Source organism: Colossoma macropomum, unplaced genomic scaffold (assembly GCF_904425465.1).
Source record: "Colossoma macropomum unplaced genomic scaffold, Colossoma_macropomum, whole genome shotgun sequence".
Taxonomy (NCBI): Eukaryota; Metazoa; Chordata; class Actinopteri; order Characiformes; family Serrasalmidae; genus Colossoma; species Colossoma macropomum.
This window is the reverse complement of record NW_023494794.1, coordinates 7,332,326-7,348,574: the sequence shown is the minus strand read 5'-3', so window position 1 is coordinate 7,348,574 and position 16,249 is coordinate 7,332,326. Positions and strand designations below refer to the sequence as shown.

At 41.5% G+C, this 16,249-nt stretch overlaps 1 protein-coding gene across 1 annotated transcript in view; it reads right to left on the bottom strand.

The window, feature by feature from the left end:
* Positions 1-15,891, bottom strand: part of mtnr1c (melatonin receptor 1C) — a 56,745-nt gene extending 40,854 nt beyond the window's left edge. Inside the window, exon 1 of the mRNA XM_036580014.1 lies at positions 15,693-15,891. Coding sequence (XP_036435907.1) covers positions 15,693-15,891 — 199 coding nt within the window. The remainder of the gene's footprint in view (positions 1-15,692) is intronic.
* Between the last annotated feature and the right edge of the window lie 358 nt (positions 15,892-16,249).

Here is a 16,249-nt window from a genome sequence, read left to right as displayed (position 1 = left end):
CATTTGCAATAATCCTCAATATCATATTACCAAATAAATATTTCCAAAGACATCATAAATGTTACATTCCCACTGACAACATTCACAGCCTCTTTTTTGAGCTATATCATTCCCAAAACAGATGGAATTCCTAACGATAACATCTAGGAATGTCCACCATTCCCGACACAGCTAGCAATATCTAATTTATCTAACCATCCTACCACTTCTACTCCCAGCATTCCCTCACCTCACTCTGACTGATTGCCCCTCTTTCTCTCTTTCATGTTCCCTGTTTCCAGGGCCATATCGCTTGATTACATGTGCCGTGTGATGGCCAGGGTCAGGTGATTGGGGGTTGAAGGAACACCGCCAGTGCCACCCTTCATCCATTACGGATGAGAACATGCTGGTGGCGGGCGGAGGGCAGCTGAGCGTGGAGACGGGAGCTTGGGAAAGAGCGCTGAGGAGCTGCATGCTGAGAGACGGAGCGAGCTGCAGGGCACGCAACCAAACGGGACACACAAGAAGAGAGGCGCTTCATCTTCTGACAATGCGGGGCTCTGCCTCTATCCGTCGCTCCGGGCTCCCTGAATTCCGATTAAAAAGCACAAGTGTTAAGCAGATTTACATTTTTGTATTTGCTTGAACTCTAAATTTGATATCTGGCACACAAACCGCCCCAAGCCTGGAGCTCAACTTTCCGCGGAGCTGAATGAATACCTACAGTGTTGAGTAAACAGCTACCAGCGCTGGGCGATACAATGCACCATATTGTTATCGTGATAAAAGATATTCTTGGTATCCATGTTTTTCCTGTGGCCTGTGATGATTCAACCTGCTCGTGGGCCCTTTGACCACAGATGGTTGTGGCCTCTATAGACAGTGATACTGTATTGGTATCGGTGCCAATACTGGCACTTAAACGCAGTATCAGCATCAGTGATGGGAATATCGACACCTATGAGCGATACCACAAAGCAGCTTCTACGCGCCAGTAGACAGAACATGACAACACGTCAACGATGTGGAACGACAAGCAGCTGTAAAAACCCTCATGGCAGAATCTGTAACGGCATTTGGTGGAAAAAACATGCTAACAGAGCCGCTTACCTGAACGGCTGAGCTACTTCTTTCAGTAATCACTCATCGCTGTGTGGTCACTTACAGTCTGAGTTAATGTTACTGGGAGAGCGGAAGAACCCGCCGGACTCTCGGTGTAATGTCTCGATTTAGCCCTTAGCGTAGCAGCCCTCTAACCGGGCCTGTGCGTCCACAAGCCCTGCCTGCGGTGCGCCTCCATCAGTCAGCCGTATTACTCAGCAGTGGGGCCAGAAAAAAAAAACTGACGCTCAGAGATGCAGCGCGAGTGAACAAGACGCAGGTATAAGACAAACGACTTGAGAAATCTGGATGTGAAACAAAATTCAGCTCCGTTTTTTAGCCAGAGAAGCTGCTGTGTGGTGATGTGTAAACAGCACAGGTTTATCTGTTTACTGTTCAGCTCTGTTTTTTATTGTTCTGCACAATAAAGATATTTTACATTTATGTATGTTGTTAAATGTGGTTCTTATTACTGATTATATAATAGTAAATACTATTATTCACAGCACCTTGAGCAACTAATAAATATAATCCAACAAGTAACTGTAATCTAGCCAAGCTGAGTGTGTTTTGTTTGTGACACAGAACATAGATTTTACCAAAATATAATACTTTAAAAATGTATAAATATCAGGAGTTATAGGTGAGCTTGGTTAGAAAGAGTTAGTAAGTTATATGAAAGTGTGGAGATACGTATAGCACCTTTCATTTGGAGATATGTTTTTTTGATACATATATATATACACATATGTATATATATACATATATATATATATATATATATACACATATGTATATATATACATATATATATATATATATAAACAGTGTATTAGGAATACCCAGTGTTTTTATGGGGATATTGTTAAAAGTAACCAGTAAAACTTCATATATCCAGGTATGTCAGGTACTGACATATGATCAAAGCATTATTTACGCCATGAAGTGTGTGTATCAAAATATCTGGAACAGTTTAGGTGACTGAGCTGGTAATTAAGGAGTGGGCAGTTATGGAGGGTATTTTGTATCACCTTAAACATGTATATAAAAACTCCTACTAACACCTGTTCATGCAGATACAGTAAGTATGTAAGTAAGTGAGTATGTGTGTGGCCTGAGTCCTGCCATGATTCCTGGCCTGATCAGTTGTCCCAGCCCGGCCCTGCATGTCTTTGTTTTTAATGAAGGTGCGCTTCATCATCTCTCCATGACTGCATTAATATAAACCCAGAAAAAGCACACTAAAAGCCATAAACAGTTGAGGTTTCAAATTTACACTGAGAAGACGATGCTGAAGTTAAGAGCTCCTTATTTGGATGTTCCGATCCACCTTAAATGGTGGCAGTTAATTGGGGAAGTTAACCGTAAGTTAGAATATAAAATGTAAACATATCCTGAACTTCAGATGAACTTGATCTTGAGTGCTCTGTCTAATCTGCCGCGCAATGCTGCGGTGCTGCTCTACCGGTGTGCGGTAGAGTTTATTTGGTAAAACCATTAACCATCACCGAAACAACCATAGTTGTTTGATCATCTTCATACACAAGGAGCAGAAACCCTTCTTCCTGATTAAAAGGCAGGGCTAGTTTATGTGTATAGCACCTTTCATACACATGGCAATGCAAAGTGCTTCATGCAAACACAGAAAAAAGTATTAAATAATATTAAATAATAAAGCTTATGGTGTCCTGGGAGAGGCATTTGCAATGATAGTTACAAAAATTATAATTATGGTGCTGAAGAAAAGCACAATAAAACAGAGAATATATGGATTCAAAGAAATTAAGACAAAGTGCTGCTCTGATTCTGGGCTCTACTAACTGCACTTGAGTGGCGGCGCTCTTGAACTGCAAGCCAATTCAAAGATATTCTGCTGAGGAAACATTTCCACATCATTAATTTCATTCAGTCTGTTAATTGAACTGATATGTTGAATTGATAAAGCTGGGCTCAACCTTGCATGCAAGGCATTGTTTGTTTGTTTATTTATTTGGTGATTTTCACTTTTCAAAGCCCTATTTTGGAATAATTGTGACTCACGACCAAATTTTAAGTACTGCTACAAGTTTTTCGAACAAAACTCTTCCATAAAAACACACATCTGCCATGCTCTCTGCTAGCAAACACGGCGCTTTGTCTGGTTCTGATTGCAGCTATAAAGAAAACAGCTTTATTCATGAAATTCAAATTTAAATTAAATTTTGATGTTGATTTTCTCGGCTTAAATGAAGCCTATAAACATTTACAAAGTGTTTAATCACTGTCAGAGGACTACAGGGTCCACACAGCACCTACAGTGCTGTCCCTGCTGTCTCTTAGCATTAGCGGGATTATACAAACCGTTTTTAATCATCCTCCTACCTCATCGTCCCAGACGGACTGTTTTATTATCAGTGTCCACCGTAAACAGGAGCAAACAGGAGAACGGCTCGGATCTTTTCAGGAAATGACTGCCAGAGGACAACAGAGTTGATCCGACTTAATTAGCTTATGTGTCTCTGAGTGAATCGTTTACGATGGAGAGTTAGTTCAAAAACAGTTGTTACACAATTGGTACATCAGATCTATTTCTGGCTTTCACTTCATCAAATGTACCAAATCCTCAGGAGTGAATGGCCTTTGGTCTGGAAACAAGCTCCAGCGTGAATCGACCTTGGAATCTTGTCCTACTTGTATCCTAAATGTGGCCCAGAAGAAGATGGGTTCTCCTTTTGAGACTTGGTTCTTTTCAGTGGTTCTTCCTCATGCTCCTAGGAAGTTTCTCCTTTTGAGTCTTGGTTCTTCATAAGGGTTCTTCCTCGTGCTCTTGTTCAGTTTCTTGTCTTGGTTCTTCTCAGTGGTTTCTCCTCATGCTTTTAGGGAGTTTCACCTTTTGAGTCTTGGTACTTCTCAGTGGTTCCTCCTTAAGCCCTTATTGAGTTTCTCCTTTTGAATCTTGGTTCTTCTCAGTCGTTCCTCCTCATGCTCCTAGTGAGTTTCTTCTTTTGCGTCTTGGTTCCTCTCAAGGGTTCTTCCTCATGCTCTTGTTAAGTTTCTCGTTTTGAGTCTTGGTTCCTCTCAGTGGTTCCTCCTCATGCAACTAGGATACTTCTCCTTTTGAATCTTGGTTCTTCTCAGGGGTTCTTCCTTATACTCTTATTGAGTTTCTCCATCTGAGTCTTGGTTCCTCTTAGTGGTTCCTCCTAATGCTTTTAGGGAGTTTCTCCCCTTGAGACTTGGCTCTTCTCAGTGGTTCCTCATGCTTTTAGGGAGTTTCTCCCTTTGAGACTTGGCTCTTCTCAGTGGTTCCTCATGCTTTTAGGGAGTTTCTGCTTTTGAGTCATGGTTCCTCTCAGTGGGGCTTCCTTACGCTCTTACTGAGTTTCTTTATTCGAGTCTTGGTTCAGTGCTCACTCTCGGCGCTCTTTAGGGTTTTTCCTGCCACTGTCACCATTAGTTACACTCATTAAAGAGACTGAACTCGTATATCTGGACTAACTGTGTCAGGGCAGTGACTGTTATACAAACCTCTATTCAGTGAAAATTGAAATGAAATTGAACTGAAAACCAGTCAGAGAACAGTTTGCAGAAGCACTCTAGCCTTTAGTCCCAGCTCCTGGAGATTTAGTGCCCTCCTGAGTGCAGCTAAGACCCAGAATCAAACACACCTGAACAAGCTAATCAAGCTATTCAGGATCATCTGATTAATAAAAGCCCACATTTTTCCCTGATGTCCACTTACAGTGTTTGTGTAGCAAAAACAGTCATGATTTATTTTGATATAATTTTCCATCTCTTTTTCTTGGCTGATTTATGGAAGTAGTATCTGTTCTGATTGGTATTGTGGGAACTCCTCAGGAAGAACCACTGAAAGGAATTAAGACTTAGAAAAAAACTTGCTCACAGTATGAGTGAGAAACGAGGAACCAAGACTTAAAGCGTTCTTTTAGATGTGTGGATCCTTTGGAAGGAAGCAATGATCTATTTGCTCCCTGACAGCCAGGAACCGCACAACATTTGATCATTTTCCCACATATTCCACTCTTCTGTACCGTCAGGAACAACTTCTGTAGACCGTCAGGAACAACATTCCATATCATTTCAACAAGAATGGGTGGGGCTACACTGCTGTAGGCTGAATGGGTGGGGCTACACTGCTGTAGGCTGAATGGGCGGGGCCAAACTGCTGTAGATTTAATGGACTGGGCTAATCTGTTGTAGGCTGAATGGGTGGGGCTAAACTGCTATAGGCTGACTGGGTGGGGCTAAACTGCTGTAGATTGAAAGGACTGGGCTAAACTGCTGTAGATTGAATGGACTGGGCTAAACTGCTGTAGATTGAATGGACTGGGCTAAACTGCTGTAGTCTGAATGGGTGGGGCTAAACTGCTGTAGATTGAATGGACTGGGCTAAACTGCTGTAGATTGAATGGACTGGGCTAAACTGCGGTAGGATGAATGGGTGGGGCTAAACTGCTATAGGCTGACTGGGTGGGGCTAAACTGCTGTAGATTGAAAGGACTGGGCTAAACTGCTGTAGATTGAATGGACTGGGCTAAACTGCTGTAGATTGAATGGACTGGGCTAAACTGCTGTAGGATGAATGGGTGGGGCTACACTGCTGTAGATTGAATGGACTGGGCTCAAAACTGCTGTAGATTGAATGGACTGGGCTAAACTGCTGTAGGCTGAATGGGTGGGGCTAAACTGCTATAGGCTGACTGGGGGGGCTACACTGCTGTAGATTGAATGGACTGGGCTAAACTGCTGTAGATTAAATGGACTGGGCTAAACTGCTGTAGATTGAAAGGACTGGGCTAAACTGCTGTAGATTGAATGGACTGGGCTAAACTGCGGTAGGATGAATGGGTGGGGCTAAACTGCTATAGGCTGACTGGGTGGGGCTAAACTGCTGTAGATTGAAAGGACTGGGCTAAACTGCTGTAGATTGAATGGACTGGGGCTAAACACTGCTGTAGATTGAATGGACTGGGCTAAACTGCTGTAGGATGAATGGGTGGGGCTACACTGCTGTAGATTGAATGGACTGGGCTAAACTGCTGTAGATTGAATGGACTGGGCTAAACTGCTGTAGGATGAATGGGTGGGGCTACACTGCTGTAGTCTGAATGGGTGGGGCTAAACTGCTGTAGATTGAATGGACTGGGCTAAACTGCTGTAGATTGAATGGACTGGGCTAAACTGCTGTAGGATGAATGGGTGGGGCTACACTGCTGTAGTCTGAATGGGTGGGGCTAAACTGCTGTAGATTGAATGGACTGGGCTAAACTGCTGTAGGCTGAATGGGTGGGGCTAAACTGCTATAGGCTGAATGGGGTGATAAACTGCTGTAGGCTGAATGGGCGGAGCTAAACCATGGTGATGTCAAAACAGGCTGTTTTTGGAACTTTCTATATATGGACTGTATGGACCTGAGAGTGAGGTTTTTATAGTGTCCAGTCACAGGGCCTCTTCTCATTCCATGCATTTGTGCTCGAGTTGAATACACAGTAAAACAAAATGCGGCTCGCTCTCCAAACATTTTATCAGACGCTCCAGGCTGAGAGAGCACTCTTAAAAAATATAATACCCTGAACCCAGTTTACTGACCCTGAAAAGCCAGAACAAAAAATAAAGTGTTTTCTTTTTTTCTCTGTTTTATATGTTGATGAAAAGGTGTTCATGCCGATGGAAATACCAAATAAAGCTTTTCTTTCAGCTGAGGTGAGAAGGTCCAGGAGGATGAACGAGAGTGTCGGCCCACACACTTCATCACGCATGAAGTAATGATTCTCTTGAAAGAAGCTATCGGCTGGTCCAAAACAATCCACTGCAAATTAATGGGGAGCAATTAAAAAGAAATTACAAAATATATCAAGCGTAATCAATCTGGACAGAAGTCACAAATAATCTTTAAGCTCTGCTGACATGCTGCCAGCAATTTCTTGAAAATTTTTCCTTTCCCAGTGTTTCTATCTGTTAATCCTGTACTTGGCTGTGTTGTAAAAGGACTTATCGCTTAAGTTTAAAGCGACAGTTTGGCAAAAAAAAAAAACAATCAGTATGGTCAATAGTCACAACATGTTTGGTGTCTAAAGTTTGCTTTTTTAGGAGCTATAAGGCTAACACATCAAACAGATAACGACTGTTTATGCCACAGCAGTTAGCATCATGCTAACTGAAGGCCTCAAATCTTTACACGATCTTAAACAGACTGATTTATGTGGTTTGTGACACTGTATGACATTCTGTTATCTAAACAGATGGGCAAAAATATGTTAGCATGGCTAGAAACACAAGTTATAAGTGTCTTGCAGTGACATTTTGTCCATTCTCTAGTCCGTGTTTATAGATAACAGTGTGTCATACAGTGTCAGACACCATATAAGCAACTCTATTAGAGATACTTAACAACTTCCCAAGGTTTGAGACCAGTGTGTGATGATTTAAACATACATGCTAATTAGCTAATTCCATTTCTTAGTTACATTAGCTTTGTAGCTCCAGTCCATACAGCACTGAACAGCATGTAACACTGGTGCACTTCCACTGAGTGTGTTTACATACACTTAATAATCTGATAAATGCAGACAATCAGATTTTGTCAGTAGTCTGATCAATGTGTTTAAATGCACTTAATAATTCGATAACTGCAGACAATCAGATTTGGTCAGTAATCCGATCAATGCGTTTACATGAACTTGATTGATCAGAAAATGGGAAAACTCCAGGTCTACATGAGTCAGACAGTAATCAGATTTCAGCTTTTTTCGACCAGAAAACTCACAGAAGAAGACGTGATGTAAACGTAACGTAAAATTCAAACTTCATACTGCGTTTTTTTTTTAAACATTGCGCCGCTTTACCTAAAAATATGAACATACATCATCTAGAAGATGAAGAATATGAAGATGAAGAATTTAAACCCTTCATTCCATCAAGCGTGTATTTGGTTTCATTGTCGGTCCAAAAGTGTTTTGCTGCGTCTCGCGGCGGCGCTGCTCGCTTATTTCTGGTACTGTCGTCTGTTTTCGCACATGCTCAGACTGAGAAATCTGAAAGAAATCAGAGTAAGAGTTTACATGCACTGAGAAATCTGATTACTGAGCTAAAATCCAGCCTCTTTATCAGATTTCTTAATCAGATTTCTAGATCAGCGTTTACATGACCATTTGAATAAACGCATAACTACAGAAATCTTATTATAATTGGACTATTGAGTGCATGTAAGCACACTCAATAATTAAAAATCTATTAATTACTGCTATTTTAAATATATCAGGGCTCCAGACCAAAAAAAAAGCAAAAAACTTAGCGGCAAGAACTTTTTTAAAAGTGCCAAATAATAGTGCAGAAAAAAATGAAGCTTTTTAACACACCTCAGGTCAGTTCTCTGATTTAAGTATCTCTGCCTTCCACCATACTTACATCTTTGACACGTCCAGTCTGCTTTTTTTTATTAACAAGATTTGAGAGGTGAATTTGGTGAAGGGTAGTTGTTTACATGCTGTCATGCAGGCTGTGTTAAATTTAATTTTAAGCTCTTTTAATTCCTGAGTCAGTCTGGGGTTGAGCAGATGACCTTTTAAGGTCAACAGAGACGTAGATTGTGTGAGAAAATCTGATATTTTTTGCTTTGGCATTTTTTACACAGCAATTTTAACGCTAAAAAGCTCAGCTCGGCTCACCTGCTTTGGTTGTCATGTTTTGCTGCTCTGGTTGAAATCCCATGAAGCGCAGGCAAAGTTAGGCTAAGTTGTTCATTTCTTATGTAGCTAGTTATGTTGCTTTTTGTAGTAAAAAAGGAGCAGCATTTGATGAAAGGAACACCTTGCTGACTGTCAAACATGGAGGTGGATCTCTTGTGTTTTGGGATTGTGTGGCAGCCACTGGCTCAGTAAACACTGCACAGGTAGGTGGAAGAATGGATTCCACTAAATATCAGCACATTTTGAAAGCAAATGTGACAGTCAGTCAAGAAACTGAAAAGAGGCCTGATGATGCAAAAAATCAAACGTCAAAATGTAAAAACTACTTCAAGAAGCAAAGTTCTCTGAGTAAATCTCTCACACATGCTGTGTATACAAGACACAACAAGAATGTCGCAGAAGTAGATGCTTCTAAAAGCAATAGTAGATGAAAAGTTCTAAAAGAGGAATAGAAAGACTCCGAGATGGCTACAAAAACTGTTATCAAGCTGTGATATCTGCCTAAGGGAGTATATACTGACTTACTAGGGTGCCCATAGTTTTACACATGCCACAATTACAGTTTATTATTTTGTATTTTTCAAGTTAAGCAAAAATAAACTGTGATACAGAGGTGGGAACAAGTCACTAAGTTGCAATTAATGAGTCAGTCTCAAGTCCTCACACTCAAGTCCCGAGTCAGTGAAGGCGAGTCGCAAGTTGTGAACAAGTCAGTCTGCAGTCTTCAGCTAAGTTAATGCCACGACACTGAATAACGGTAACAGTAGTGTAGCCTTTTAATGACAGCACATCAGCAGCGTATGGCTGGATATTAATTTCTTCTTATTTGAAGATTCGACAAAGTTTACAGAAAAGACAGAAAATGATGGTAAATGTACGAAGCTGAATTTTTTTTTTTCGCCAGCTTATTGAATTTTCCATTCTACCTTAAAAGGTGAAGCAATTACATTCCGGAGCCTCACTGCTGCACCATTTAAGGTGGAATGGCAAATTCCAATACAAAGCTGGTAAATAAAAAGTCAACTTCAGCTTCGTGGTGAATGTTGTGCTTGTTTTTCCTGCAGAACCTGTTAAAATCGGTCAAACAGAGACGCCGTGTTTCTTTCATTTAACTACCATGAGCAAAATGGTCAGTTCACCTGGTGAGTTTCTCCAGTATGAGTTTAAGCTCTGAGCTGGGCGCATTGATGCTGTTGACGCATCGCTTGTTGCCAACTTGTGAAGGCGAACTTGAGCTCTAACGCTTCTCTTACCTTCCGAAATAAAATAAACACAGTAAAAGACATCTGACAATGCTGCTGTTTATTTATTTTATGGCAGAAAATGAATCCATTCATATAAAAATTAATTGACTGTGTAGAGTCCCATCTGCAGTCAGACTCTCCATGTTTCTTCCACATTGAGTCTTGAGTCTTTCAGAGTCACAACGCTCAAGTCTGAATCAGAGTCTGAGTCTTTGGTGTTGAAGTCAAAGTCGAGTCACAAGTCTTTCTCGATTTTCTTGAGTTGAGTCTAAAGTCATCAAATTCCTGACTCGAGTCAGACTCGAGTCCACACCTCTGCTGTGATGTAAACAGTTTGCTGTATTTACTTCTTTTCACAAACAACAACAAAATAGGTCATTTGGCCAGGGTGCACAAACTTTTACATACAGTTGTATGTTTCAGGCCTTAGTTTTTAATCAGTTAATGGGACAAAAAAGGAAATAAACTGCAGATGAAGCCTAAATATACTCTGCATCATTGCTGGACGGTGTTTACAATCTGAGGGATTTCCTTCTCTATAACCGTCACGGCCAAACGCAGATAAGCAGACTTACTCTAAAGACCCCCACACGCATGTGATGTAGTGGAAAACACTGATACAGCTGTGTGTGTGATATCATGCTGCTCTATATAGCTCCAACAAAAATCGCTGCCTCACACACGCAGATACAATGCCAACCAAATACATTTAAGATAAAACCGAATATATAAATAAATATATAAACGAAAAAGAAAAGAGCATTAAATAAATAAAGAGGCGTTACGTAAATGGTGCCCAGAGAAAACTGGTGACATTTCAGAGGCAGCGCTAGGCTAACTATGTGCACGGCAGGGGGGGCACAGAGTGTCGGTGAGAAATGAGGACATTTTAAATATCAAAATTGGTTCAGAGTTTACAGACAAACTAAACCATTTCAGCAGAGGAGCTACGACTCAAAAACCACTATAGTCAGTTCAGTGAGTTTATAAAATACGTATAATTTCAACTTTTACCTTTAAACATTTAACATCTGGCTGTGTACGTCCGAGCAAAAGTCATTCAGAGTGGTTTGGTGTGAAATGCTCTGTTCTAGAGAACCTCACCAACTCAGTGGTGGTGATAGGAACCAGATGTCTGAACAGTTCATAGCTCCTTTACAGAAAGTTATTACATGAAATGGTTATGAATTCACTGACTGATGTCTGAGACACTGTTTTACGATAGTTCTCAGAAGGTTTTGGCCTTAAATATATTTTAAACATGCAGTCCCCAAAGAAAACTTCTTTCAGGTTTCTGACTATTTCACCATCATCGACACTACACACACACACACACATATATATATATACACACACACACACACATCATCTAAACCGCTCATCCTTCTGGGTCGCGGTGGGGTGCTGGAGCCTATCCCAGCTGTCATCGGGCGGAAGGCAGGATACACCCTGGACAGGTCGCCAGTCCATCGCAGGGCAGACAGACAGACATACACATTCACACACTCACACCTAGGGGCAATTTAGCATGTCCAATCAGCCTGACTGCATGTCTTTGGACTGTGGGAGGAAACCCACGCAGACACGGGGAGAACATGCAAACTCCACACAGAAATGACCCTGGTCACCCAGCTGGGAATCGAACCCAGGCCATTCTTGCTGTGAGGTGACAGTGCTACCCACTGCACCACTGTGCCGCCTTTTATATATATATATAGTTATGTACCTAATAGCATGTAATACCTCCACGGGTATGAATATGCAATTCGATTGGACATGGATTGGACAAGTTTCTGGATGTAGGCGACATCAATGTTCAGCCACTCTTGCTCAAAGAATTGCGCAGTTCGGGCAGATTTCATGGAGCCTTCCCTGCCGTCTTACTCATTGCTCCAGGTCGTCCCACAGATTTTCAAGAGGATTCAAATCTGGGGATTTTGCGGGCTGGTCCAGATGTGTGAATGCTCTTGCATTCCACTCTGCTCCATATGTTCATGGTATGCAGTTCCCTGCTGAGTGTTCTTTTAGAAATTGGTTGTGAGGACCTGTATGACTGTACGCTTCAACACACCTGCAAATTCAGCTACTTCCTTCCCACTGTGGTCTTTGGCTGCCCAAATACAATCACTCTTTGCTTTGCGACCCGTTTTCCACACGTCGAATGACACACTCACTGCATTGTACCACCTCTTCTCAATCTATGAATCTCATCGTACAAGTCCATAGGTACTTATAGCAATATATGTGTATATTCATGCAACACCATCTGCAGGAGCCTGAAGTTATTACCACCTATATATATATAAATATATATATATATATATATATATATATATATATATATATATATATATACACACACATGTGTGTGTGTGTATCGCTGCTGTGAGAACAAAATCTTGTATCTCCAACATGATAACTTTACAGGAAAGGAAAAAATATACTTTACTTTTAATGTAACTCAATGGAACCAGACATTTTTCTGAGTAATTCTGGGCCGTTTCTTTTGGTCCCTTCATTATGAACTGCACCCATAATGTAAAAGACAACAGGCATTTTCAGATTATGTCAATAACTGAAAAATCACAAAAATGAAGATATGAGTTTTTTTTCAGACAGCAGTGATATATACAGATGTATAGATATATAGTGACCCCTGGTTCCTATCACCACCACTTATAAAAATGAAACCATTCTGAATGACTTTACATCCCAACTACTGAATTATACAGACATTTTTAAAAGCAGTCCATTTTTATTCATAACATTACAAATTAACTGTACCGTTCATTTAAAATGTGGGAACATCATTAAAAACCTACTGTAAAAAAGTAATTAATAGTTAGGATTAGTGCTTGTTGTCAGATCTGAAGCCTCTGCTCTCCAGTCTGACTGTGTTTTATCAGAGCTCCAAACTGTTTGCAGTTGATTATTCCAATTGAGACGGGTCTGCAGACCTGACATTTTGGCTGCAGCAGCAAAATCAGGGCCAAGCACGACTAAAATCAGCCAGATTCAGTCTAATGTGTTGTTGAATGTGTGAGACGGGTGTGAGATGGGTGTAATGTGTGTGTGTGTGTGTGTCTGAGCCTGATTACAGTATGAGTCTCAGTGCTTTTTCAAGGCCTGATGATCAATAGATTGATACTGATAACGGCAGAAAACTATAATGAGTTACACACAGAACCCCAGAGACAGATACAGACTCTCTCTCTCTCTCTCTCTTTCTCTCTCTCTCTAGGACACACATTCTATACCATGTCACGACCCAGGGTCATACACATATCCTATATGTATTATATATGTAAGTATCTATATGTAGGAATATGTCCCATATGTATTATATGTATGTAAGTGCTGATATGTAATAGTAATGTGTCCTTTAAGTATTATTTATATGCGAGTGTCTATATATAATAATAATTATATGTCACATGTGTATTATACATGTGTAAATATCTATATGTAACAATATTTTCTGTATGTATTATATATATACAGTACTGTGCAAAAGTCAGAGACCACCGTTCATGTATTTCATTTCCAGTCAAAACAGCCATTAAGCAAAAGTTATTCATTTTCAGCAGCTATTTGTGAGAAGATTAGATATTAAGACAATACACTTGTATAATAAAGGAGAGAGTCAAAAGGAAAAAAAACAGGAATTTCTAAAACTGGAATTCAAAAAATGATTAAAAGCTACAGAGAAAATGGGACTCCTAATAACCACCTGGAAGACCTGGTAGACACCAAAACTGCCCCCATCAGATAAACAGCACTTAAAGCTTTCATCTCTGAGAGAGAGGAGAAAATCAAGCTGCTCCAGATCTGAAAACATCCACAGGTGTTTCTGTCCATCCTTCCACTGTGAGAAGACGACTCAGCGCTGTGGGTCTGAAAGGATGTGTAGCTGATCAAGAAGAACCTCACTGAGAAAAGGAGACACATCAAACAAAGAAGCTGAACGATGGACTGACCACCCCAGAGTCCAGACCTCAACACCACTGAATGTGTTTGATTACTTCAGAAAATGATCAACCAGCTTCTAAGACTGAACTTTGGAGGCGTGTCTGCAGATTCTTTGAGGAACTGAAAGTGAGTCTCCTGAAAAGAATGGAAGCTGGAAGGTAAAGAGTGACATGATATGTGGTTGTTGAGGCTTCTATGTAATATTGTATCTCCATTTTTATCATTTTTCAGCTTTTGAGATAATTTGAAAATGTCTGTTACCCTTAACATTGTAGATAAATGTCATGATGAATGGACCAAAAGAAGCAGCCCAAAATGACGAAGAAAAACGTCTGGTTCCATTGACTTACATTAAAAGTAAAGGATGTTTTTTCCCTCTCCTGTAAAGTTCTCATTTTGGAGATACGAGGTTTTGTTCTGACAGCAGCGATATGTAAATATCTACATGTAATAATAGTTTAATTATCTATTCATTACCTCAGTGACCAAAAAGAAATGCTTCTTAAAACAATCAAGCATGTAGAGTTTGTAAAAGCACAGTCAGGAGCACTTTGCTGTGTTTCTCGAGCTTCTCTACACTGAACACTTTTCAAATGTACAAACACACACACATCTGCAGGCAGTCGCTCCTCAGACTCCTGAGCTTGCTCGCCCATCTCTAAATCAATCTCCTCCTCCAATGATAATTATCCAACATCAGTTCCCATCATCCGTAAGCATGTTATAATCACCACATCACTCTTCACATGCCACCTTATGGCACCTTATGGCACTCCAGCATTATGAAACCCTTCGGTTTATGTTGCTATGCAGGATTCCCTGTACTGTTATGTAATAATGCAAAGCAAGTGTGTAACAACACAGCAGCCAAGAGGGACACAAGGCAGCGCATTCGAATGCAGAGCGGTGTTTGGCCCACACTGTGCGCTATTAGCGCTGTACGCGCCAGCGTCAAGGTCTTAGATCGCACGAGCTTCGGTCAGTGAACGGCGTCCCAGGAGGGTTCTTAGGGGGATTTGCTCTGAGTCCAAGTGACTGGTGCCAATCCTCTGCACATCTGGCACAGATGTTAGCATGCACACACACACGCACACACACTGATGTGTATTGATGTGTGTGTAACAACTACAGTATTGTACAAAAGTCAGAGACCACCCTTCGTTTGTTTACCTTCCAGTCAAAACAGCCATTAAAAACAAGTTGGTCTGTTTTCAGCAAAGAAATCTGCTAGAATATTTTCCCACAAAGTTGAGCCTTAAAAGCGCTGAGTCGTCTTCTCACAGTGGAAGGATGGACAGAAACACCTGTGGATGTTTTCAGATCTGAAGCAGCTTGATTTTCTCCTCTCTAAGATGAAAGCGGAGTGGATTATCTTAAATCTGATCGCCTCACAAATGTCGTAAAATAGGAATAAATTGTACCTCATATCTGTTTAAATGGGAAATTAAATCATGGGATGGTCTATGACTTCCACACAGCACTGTATATGCTATATATAAGTAATAATAATAATAATAATAATAATAATAATAAGTAAAGGTCCCCACAATGTCAAAGTGTTTTCCATCATTCTGGGGACCTTTAGTCCCCTTAAAAAGCCAAATACCAAAGCCAACGTTACAAAAGCTCTGATTTAAAAGTGCTTGGCCCCCTTTGCCTTTTGTTTTGTTTGTTTTGTTTGTTTATTTGTTTGTTTATTTGCACTCACCTGCGTTCCTCAGCTTCTTGTTCCTGCACACGGACAGAATGACCAGCAGGTTGCCCACGATGTCCACCACGATGGTGAAGATGAGGATGCCCGCAAGCGTGCCGGTCACGGGGCCGGAGGCTGCCTGAGCGCCCGGGCTGCTGTTCCGCGCGCTCTGGGACACGCAGTCGGCGCAGCTCGCGTTCCCCTCCAGCGCCATCCTCCTCAACAGCCTCGAGCCGGCTCGCTCCCCGCGCGCTTCACCCGGCGCCCAAGCTGCTCGCGCGCGTCCGCTGGCATCCGCGAGGCTGACCGGTGACGGGGACGCAACGGCTCGGCTCGCGCGCTCACTGCTGCGCCAGTGGCTTCACGCGAACAGGACTGCGCACCCTTCCGCATCCTCGCCTGTTCAGGGGCATTAAACGGGCGGTGAAGATGAGCGACGCGTCGCGAGCGGCTGAGGCACCGGCGGCTCTCAGCTCAGCTACTTTTCCCGCGAGCTCGCGCCGCTCGTCTCCTCGCGCCTCCCTCGACTGACAGGGTAAGAGAAAAAAAACAGAAAGCATCCCGCGTGCAGC